Source organism: Engraulis encrasicolus, chromosome 18 (assembly GCF_034702125.1).
Source record: "Engraulis encrasicolus isolate BLACKSEA-1 chromosome 18, IST_EnEncr_1.0, whole genome shotgun sequence".
Classification (NCBI taxonomy): Eukaryota; Metazoa; Chordata; class Actinopteri; order Clupeiformes; family Engraulidae; genus Engraulis; species Engraulis encrasicolus.
Window position 1 is genome coordinate 39727003 of NC_085874.1, and position 10393 is coordinate 39737395.

At 41.7% G+C, this 10393-nt stretch overlaps 1 protein-coding gene across 1 annotated transcript in view; it reads right to left on the reverse strand.

Moving 5' to 3' along the window:
* sccpdhb (saccharopine dehydrogenase b) overlaps positions 1-3015 on the reverse strand; it is a 28384-nt gene extending 25369 nt beyond the window's left edge. Inside the window, exons 1-2 of the mRNA XM_063222511.1 lie at positions 2802-3015; positions 712-824 (exon numbers count right to left, since the gene is read on the reverse strand). Coding sequence (XP_063078581.1) covers positions 712-824; positions 2802-3000 — 312 coding nt within the window. The 5' untranslated portion in view covers positions 3001-3015. The remainder of the gene's footprint in view (positions 1-711; positions 825-2801) is intronic.
* Between the last annotated feature and the right edge of the window lie 7378 nt (positions 3016-10393).

The window sequence follows — 10393 nt, forward strand, 5'->3', positions numbered from 1 at the left end:
GGCTGTGATTTCCACCCCTATTGTATTTAGGCCTGTCATGATAACAAATTTTGCTGGACGATAAATTGGCCTAGAAATTATTGTGATAAACGATAATATTGTCTTCTCGGTCATTGAAAAATATATAATGACAATGGGATAAGAGTGCGAATACACCCTTTCTAATTTTGAAAGCGTTGCAGCAGGGGGTGCTAGATAGAGGGGTAGATAGAGAGATAGACAAGGTAGACAGACTGAAAATTAAAAGTACACCAGTGAAATGTGCCTATCGATATTCAGCCTAAAAGAGAGTGACGAGGAAAACAAAGAAGCATGCAATAACTTATTTTGGCAAAAAAAGTTATCATGCTTGTAAAAACGAATTGTACGATATATTGACTTATTGAATATTGTGACAGCCCTAAACTGTGTTCACACTATCCATTTACAGACAATGCATGCTGCGATTGAAGCTCAGTGGCCTTTAAGATAACACATTGTTTATTGCTTGTTGCATGCATCAGGGATACACAACATTAAGCTGTGAGGCTAAAGCATGAGCCAAGTCAGAACACACTGTGTGTGTGTGTGTGTGTGTGTGTGTGTGTGTGTGTGTGTGTGTGTGTGTGTGTGTGTGTGTGTGTGTGTGTGAGAGAGAGAGATTGAGCGTGCGTGCGTGCGTGTGTCCGCCCGTGTGTTTGTGTGTGTGTGTGTGTGGGTGAACTAACTTACTGGCCCCACACAGTTGAGCACAACAACAGCCTGTTTGCACATGATGGCGAGGGATTCAGGCTGGCCCACGTCCGCTACGATGACCTCCACTGCACACTTCAGCTCTGGCTTGTCTGCACACACACACACACACACACACACACACTAGAGCGTGGCTCGGGCCGGTTTTTTTTGTCCGAGCCCGGCCCTCAGCCGACAGAAAAGTGATCAACCCCGACCCGAGCCCGAGACTAATTAAAATGTTTGTGTCCGAACCCGTCCGAAGCCCGAGACCACTGTAATAACAACAGAACCTGTGCGCAAGCAATATTTTCTATGTGGCCTCCTTCATACTCAAAATAGCACGTGATAAATAGCCAGGATAGGCAACTAGGATGAGGCAATTTGCTGTAGCCTAATTTAGTTATGCACGCATAGTAAGTATAAACACACACATACATGTGACAGCGCACCTTATGTTTCTTTCGGTTAGACCAGAGATGTTGGATGCTGTGATCAAATGCATGGGAGGGGCGTGAGAGGATAAGAAAGGCGAAAACTAACGAATACGGTTTGGATGCAGTCAGCGCGGCTATGGACGCATTTGTTACGTTACTGTTAGTGCAAATAAATCCCCGCGATGCCACTCCTTGTCGTTAAGAAGGATGGGCTATAAGTTCACCCCGAAGAACAGTAGCCTGTTCGGCCCTCCAAGAGAATGTCATTTCCCCTGATGTCCATGCGGTCAATAGCCTATAAAATCAGGAAAGGTTGCACGCGCATAGTTACAACTGTAGGCTACAGTAAAAGTGACAAGAATTAAGAACCTACGTGAAGGACATGAAATGTCACAGCGGACAAAGTAGTAACAGGAAACCTCTTCGCCCCTACCTTAGGCAACTCCACGTAGCGCGTGCGTCTTCTTTAATCCATATTATGCTCCTTGCTACCCCTTGCTGGAAATGTAATCCTTGGCGAGCAATGCAGTGACAAACTTCGTCATTTTATGTTCAACATTTAAGACAGCACCGAAGAAATGCTAAAACATGACCTACACTAGGCCTACAACAAAAGACCACGCGTTCACTGACAACTGTATTTGGCGCTTATTAAGAAAGCAAGTTGACTCGGCATTCCTGCTCGGCTGACTGGGAGTGAGCGTCCATGTTGCCACTGGTAACTGGCGCGTGCATACAGCCAATAATATTCACTCGCATGAGTAGCCTACCAACATTTTCATTTATGCATATTCAATTAGGCCTACTTATTTTTTAATCACAAAACTGCCGTTTGCATGAACTGAAACGTTTCCTCTGATTGCTTACAATTTTCACAATGTCTGTTTGGTTCAAGCCCGAGCCCGACCCGAGTCCGACAGATATTCTATTTTTTTTGTCCGAGTCCGGCCCGGCCCGTCGGGTTCCGACCCAGCCCGTCGGGCTTCGGTAGAGTTGCCATGCTCTGACACACACACACACACACACACACACACACACACACACACACACACACACACACACACACACACACACACACACACACACACCAGGTTTCCTTAGAGGTTCCGAGTGTAAAGTCAGTTATCATGTAACAGGTCATAAGAACTCAGACATCAGATCAGTAGGCCTAATATTACAGCATAAGGGTGTTTTTTTTGTGTGCTTTTTTTGCCATTGACAACCACAGACACAGTGTTCAATGTTGTTTATCCCATACTATAAGAGTGAGTGAGCTGATCTTTCAGCTCGTGTCCGCCCCCTGCCGGAGTTTCTAGCCTACTGTTTGCGCATGCATTTCAGTGTTGTTGATTTTGGCCGTGGACAGGATTTCAATCTGCGGTTGTCATTAGTTGTTAAAAAAAATGTCTTAATGCCATTCAAAAATGCTTCTAAGCACCTCTGTATATTAGACAAGACCGCCACACTATTCAATAGCTTTATAAGTTGGTAAGAATAGCCGTGGCCAACATTCCTTCATTATTTAAAACTGTAGGCATAGGCCTACACATTCAATGCACGAATAATTCTATAATTAGGCCTGCACATCTGTAACCCTCATTGACCCCCTGGTCTGGACGCCTTTATGTAGGCTACGACAGTTTGCCTGCCTACCGAGGTTATTGGCGACCCGCTGAAGGACTTTCTCAAGCTTCCCACGGCTGCGTCCTGCAATCGCCCATTTCAGGTTACGCTCGGGTCCCTCTCCGAGCCTTTTCGCCACCTCCTCCACCACATACTGCCCGGTGAAGCCACTGGCTCCGAATACCACCACATGGTAGGGTCGCCTACTAGAGGTGGCCACCGTCGCCATTGTCAGTCCACTGACTCGCGGGGATTTGGTGAACCTGCCAACAGCGCACAGGGCGTGAGGTAGTCGTTAGCCTACTACTACAACTAATCTTGCGGGATTAGCGTTGCTGCTTTATGGGTTGGGTGGCTGTGTTTGCTGCAGGAGAATATAGGCTATGATAATTTCTCTATTCAGAGAGGTACATTAAAACACTAAGTGTTTTAGCGCTTTATTGACTACCTCGCAGGTGGCGAACAGACACCGAGTGTCAGTGCATTGCTTGACTTGTATGAACTAAAGTGACGGCGAGAGAGCGCTGTTGCATGACGCAGCAAGAGAAGAGGCAGTCATATTGTTGCCCAAAATGAAATAAAGAGCTTCGGAGACAGGGCGACACTGCCATCGTGTGTCCGAGAACGGCAGAACACCCCTTTTACAGCAGCTATTACTGTAACTGGAGGAGTACTGTAGCCTCACATTTCTCACTAATTTATACAGAAAGTGAGGTGAAAGCTCAGGGAAACTAGGGAAACTGTTGTTGTGACACAGTACTTCACACCACACACTACTCACTGCACACGGCTTAATTGCATGTTATGCTTCATCCCTGCGGGGGGTCAAGTCAAGTCAAGTCAGGTGAACTTAAGTGTAAAAATAATCTATGTAAGGTTAGCATAGACGTTTGCAATTGCATTTTACTAGTGTCCAGAGTGCAGTTAAAAAATATAAATAAATAACAATGATCAAACGCTGACGCACACACACACACACACACACACACACACACACACACACACACACACACACACACACACACACACACACACACACACACACACACACACACACACACACACACACAGCAGCACAGTACAATCAGGGGCCATATACAGTGTTATGTCCAGTAGTGTAGATGCTACAGTAAGGTGTGAAGGGTAAAGTGCAAGAAGCATGGTGAATTTTCCCAATTCGATAAATCCCCACGATACGATACGATTTGATTCGATTCATTTTTTTCCAATTACTTTTACACGTCTATTATGTTATGGAGCTAGGGCATTGGGCCGGGGCCAGCGATTAGATTATTTTCGATTTTTAAAAATGCCCCACGATACGATGCTATTCGATTCAATCGTCGGTCGCAATGCATCGATATATTTTGATTATTATTTACACCCCTAGTGAACGGGTGGGGGAGTGGCCATGGAGGAGGTCAGTCAGGTACGAGGGTGCAAGATTGTTGAGTGTCGAGTATGTGATAAGGAGAATTTCAAAGTGGGTGCATTGTTTAAAGAGAGGAGGGAGAAAGGATTTGCACACTGCTTGCAAAAGACTTCATTTATTTGGAGCAACATTTCGATCATAGATCTTTTTCAGGCATTTTTTTGATTTGGCATCTGCTGATGCTTTTCTGCTGGAAGTGTGCTCTTCCCACTACACTCTACATTTTAAGGAAATGTACTATTATGACATCACGTTTGGGGTTCCGCAGGCTCATAGGAGTCTATGTAGAACCTTAGAATCCTGGGGGAGTTCCCCCAACGTGATGTCATACCTGCAACCCCACCTTGAGGCAGTGGAGCTGACAGGGGATAGGGGTGATATGGTCTCTGGAGGGGAAAAAGGTGAGTAGGCTAGTCAGGCAGGAGTTTTGAAAGTATTGTAGGTTTTTTAAGAACAGCGGAAAGGAGGTGAGTGAGTTGTAGAGTGTATTTGGTGCCAGTGTACACTCTAAGTGTTAAATTAAATTTAAAAAAATTTAGATCAGGGATGTCAAACTCAGGACCGGGGGCCAAATTTGTCCCGCAGAGTCATTATATTTGGCCCGTGAGATCATTCCAAATGTTTATTACAGTTGGCTCACATACATTATTAATACGAGTGAGCCCTGACCATTAACATCTCAATCTCATATACAATAGAATATTTGCAGGGCAGGCACTTTTGCCTTTGAGTATTATGTGTGTGTGCATACACAAGTTTAATCCATGTTTTAAATAGGAAAAATTGAGTTTGCCCTGCGACTTCGTTCCTTATTTTTGATTTTGGCCCTGAGTCAATTTGAGTTTGACACCCCTGACTTTTACATTACATTAGCCTACATTACATTAGCATTTAGCAGACACCTTTGAACAAAGCGACTGACATGATGTAATTATCCAGTGTTGCACGGCGAAAGCTTCACACGAACAGCAATGGTCATAAATCTGACTTGTGTAACGAGTCAGACAAAAAAAACTCTGTAAGACACTCACCGTCGGGAAAGGAATTGATTGTGTTGATGCCTCCACTCCTGCTGGTCGTGTTTGTTTGCTTATCGCCTTTGTTTTTTTCTTTTCAGCGACATCAAACACACATCAAAGTAGCATTGCATCGAAGCAATACTCATCAGACACAACTCATGATAAGTGCTCATGGCTCCAGGAGAGGCATATTACGAATGCAAAAAAATGATTTATGGCAATACAAATTAAAGAGTGAGAGCAGACAGATTGTCTGTCGACAGTGTCTTACAGTAGGGCTATAGTAGTCGATAGTAGCCTAACGGACCACAATGGAAATAAGCCTTTTTTGTGTGTTATCCCGGACTATTCTATACGTATGGTTCAGTTGCTGTACCATGTTTTTCATCAAAATAGTCAAATTAATTAATTAATTAATCAATTCATTCATTCATTCATTCATTCATTCATTCATTCATTCATTCATTCATTCATAAAACAGTGCAATGCAATGTACATAGTAGGACCCTATTCCCATCATTTCATCAGTTGTATTTAATTGAGGAACTCATGCCCTTATTAAAGAACAGGGGCTGGTGAACACACACTCAAACACACACACACACACACACACACACACACACACACACACACACACACACACACACACACACACACACACACACACACACACACACACACAGAAGCAAAAACACACATGCACCCACACACACACACACACACACACACACACACACACACACACACACACACACACACACACACACACACTGCATTGTCTCCACAGGGGCTGGTGAACACACACACAAACACACACACACACACACACACACACACACAGACACACACACACACGGACACACACACACGGATACGAACACACACACACACACACACACACACACACACACACACACACACACACACACACACACACACACACACACACACACACACACACACACACACACACACACACACACACACACACACACGCAGGAGCCAGTGTCTCAATAGGATTCCATAGGATCTGCTTGTGCCCAGAGCCGTTTATGTAAAGGATCTGCTTATGCCTAGCAGAGCTCCCTGAATTTGGTGCTAAACCCCCTTCTCAAATCTAGCATGGAAGCAAACATCATTTCTCCAAAACATTGTTGTGACCGAAAGCTTGGCAAATTAAAAGAACACAAAGAGGATCTAAGTGTGCGGATGTTTTTGTTTATGTTTGGCACCTTTTAATCGGGAGTGCGGTGTAATCCAGTCAAATCCAAAATATTATAGTAAAAGGCAAGCTTCAAACACAGACATGCAGCCTGGTCAAACATATCATAACAAAACATTTATGTAAAAAAAAGAAAGAAAAAAAACTTCTTGTTAAAGTAGGGCAGAGCAGTAAAAAAAAAGAAAGAAAAAAATCTTTATGTTAAATTAGGGCAGAGCAGTAAAAAGAAAGACAGGTTTTGTAAGAAGTAGGTATTCTGCAGGGCGAGGCCCATAAACAGGTTCCTGAATACCTGAATAGCTGCATATATACATTATGGTAAGTTAAGTGGAGACACAGGGCCAGGGGGTATGACCTGGGGTGCAACATTAAAGGATAGCTATGTAACGTTTTTGAAAATGGGACAATTTTAAAACGTCACGCCCATTTAGGTATGACCTGGAGTGTAACATTAAAGGACAGCTACGTAACGTTTTCGTTCACGCTCATTTAGGAGACCACAATTGATCCCATTTTGTTGCATCGGTGACATGTTGAACAATCTTTGATCTCTGACGTAGTTTTTCCACTCCATCCCTCTACTCTCAGCAGTGGCGTGCACAGACATTCTGGGGGGCAGGTGCTGATGCAGGGTTTTTGGGGCATGTGGAACTTTGGTTCACCTGAAACGTTACACAACAATAAAAAAGTGGGAGCAAAAAACTTTTTCTCATCTTCATCTACATATTATATTGGGGCACTGTCACATGCTTTGATTGTGAGGCATTTGTATATTATCATGTCAACATGGACCACACTATTGTGACAAAAACTATTGAAAAGAACTTTCAAAAAGGGCATTGTTGTCCAGTAGGACAAAGGTGCAGGTGCTTTAGCACCACCTTATCACTATATGTGCACACCTATGACTCTCGGACATACCACCCAGGACACACAAGTGGCCATGACAAAATAGAGTAAATCAGTGGTGGACAAAGTAAAAGTAAGAAAAAGAAACAGTTTATTTCCAACACAGGTAACTTATCTGAGTAAAAAGTAGACCAATGTACTTGTCTTACAATAAGCTGATTCTGCACAGGTTGGGTTGAGTTTGTGATGGGTCCTTGTTAGGTCCTTGTTAGGTTTTTCAGTAATAACAAAGTCTCACTCAATGGGTAGGTAAAATGGAGTAAACAGTATAACAGCTATGTAATATCATGTGCTTCTGTTGTAATTACACCACGAAAGTACTTTTACTTTGTCCACTGGATTAAATAGATCTTTATTAACTTTAGATGAGGCTTGTCGGTTAACAAAAATTACCTTAACACATTTCAGCTGGTTACTCTAAATCAGTAAAAAAAAACAAAAAAACAATACAAGGCAAGGCAAGTTTATTTATATAGCGCATTTCATACACAGTTGCAACTCAATGTGCTTCACAAAGTTAACAAATGTAAAAGAAAGGAAACATAGAAGAAAGAAGGAAATAAATTAGAGTAAAAAAAACATTTAAAACATTAAGATAAAACATAAGGTAAAATAATAATGAAATAAAATGTGAAATAAACATTAAAAAAATAAAAAATAAAATAAGAATGATATGTAATTTAAGATAGGGGAAAGCATCTGAGAACAGCTTTGTCTTGAGTCTAGATTTAAAGCTATCAATAGTGGGTGCATTTTTTACGTCATCTGGAAGCTGGTTCCAAAGCTTTGAAGTGTAGAAGATAAAGGCTGCCTCTTCACACTTTGTTTTGACTTTTGGAATCACCAGCAAATTCTTCTCCGTTGACCTTAGTGACCTGGTTGGTGCATACAGCTGAAACATATCCAGTAGATATGTGGGTCCCATACAGTATACAGTAGAGAAGAAGTTACAGTGAGCGACATAACAGGAGAGATGTCAAAGGTAAAAGTAAAAGTGAAAAAAAAGAAACAAGTTACTTCATTGAGTAACCATTGGATCAGTGTACCTGTAAAACCAAACTGTCGGTAGGATCACAGTCAGTGGTGAGTCTGAATTTAAATATTCCTCTTCACCCTTGATTAAAATATGAGCTATATGGGTTTTGACTTACATATTTAAGTTAACAGAATACAAATGTTTTCTTCAAAAATCATAAACAATAACTGCAAAACAATATATAAATACCCAAGATCAGGTACATGGTATATTGGACAAAGATCTCTCTTGTCAAATCAAAAAGCAAATCACATTTGACTAGGAGTCTACTGGCCTTCATTCAGAACATGGCATGGTGAACAGCCTGGACAACTATACTGCCCTACAAAACAAGAATGCATAACTCTGAAAACTGCAAACTGAGAAAAAAGGCTTCAAAGTTTTCTATATAGCGCGACAACTGTCGGTAAAGTGGTGGTGACACTTCCTGGTAATGTTACTGAGTTACTGCGTTCTTGGCTGGTATTACTGCCACAAAATGGAGTTACTGCAGGAGTTACTGCGTTCTTGGCTAGTATTACTGTCTACTCCCAAACCAATTCCCATTGGAAAGTGCAGCACTAACTCAACAACACCGCAGTAACTTTTTGCACATTCAAAATGGCTTTTCTCTAAAACTGGACGGTGTTGGACCACCATTTTTTGACACAATACAAATTAGGTAGTTTAAAGCCCATTTCCGTTATATATATATTTTTCCAACTATTTTGAGTTGCTGCGTTCTTGTTTTGCACGGCAGTATAGCAGGTCAAAAAACAATGCAAAAGGGTGACTAGCATCTTTGGTACTAGCATGCAGAGCAATTCAACATCCCCAGCTCTGGTACATTTCTGTGCAGAATTGTCCAGTAAGCACAATTTAAAAAAAAAAAACTATCCATAGCGATTCATGTTAACACACTGATGTTGTATGAGTTCCTTTTTTAATTGGAAAATCACAGCCTATAAGCATGTTTACATAAATGCCATTGTTAACACTATAGTGTAATACTTAATTCTCAAGTGAATAATGTAGGTCGGGGAGCACCTGAGGCTGCTACAGAGTAGCCACTTTACTTATGTACATAGTCATTCCAACTATGTGGGAGATAACATATTGTCCACAGGTGGCTGCAGGAAAAATATTTCCCGACAAGACGAACAGGACCTCAGCGCCAAAAGCAGTTTCAGTAAGCAAAACCTCCTCCAAGCCCCAAGCCTCTAATAGCAGAGAATAAGCCAAGGCAAATTATTGATTGTTTGTTTTTTTACTGAATTGATTACAGTTAGTCTTGTATTTTTTTGACTTCCTACAGTAATGTATTCCCCTAAATTGGATTTCAAGCATTGTATTTATGTCTTAAAAAACAAAAAAACAAAAAGCAAACATAGAAATCAGGCTTGTACGAAATTCCGAATTGAATGAATTTGAATTCAAAGTAAAGCCATAATACGAACACTAAGGTGGTGTCATTACCTTGAATTTCTTTGAATTTAAGCTACACCACCCCTTGAAAGTACATAGAACACCACCACCTAGTGTTCATATTATGGCATTACTTTGAATTCAAATTCATTCAATTCGGAATTTTGTACAAGCCTGGTAGAAATACTATTACTTCTTTGAGACAGTGCACAAGCAAAGTAGATTTGTACTTTCACTTCAGATCGCTGTGAATGAATTCTTAATCCACCTTCATTTTCACCAAGAGCCTGTTAACCTATCCCAGCCAATCATCTTGTTAGGAGCGGGGCATTACATGATGTCGTCTTCCAAACTCCTATTTGGTAGAAAAGCCGCACTCTCTGGTGTGATTCTTGTATTTTATTTCAGTGGGTTAGCATGACAGAAAGACGTTTCGGCCAAGACTCTGAAGAAGGCTGAAGCCGAAACATCTGTCTGTCTCATGCTAACCCACTAAAATAAAATATAAGCATCACCCCAGAGAGAGCGGCTCGCAACCGAAGACCTTGACAAAAGCAATTGGGAGTGGAGCGCACTTTACGAAAAAAGTCTTCCAGGCTC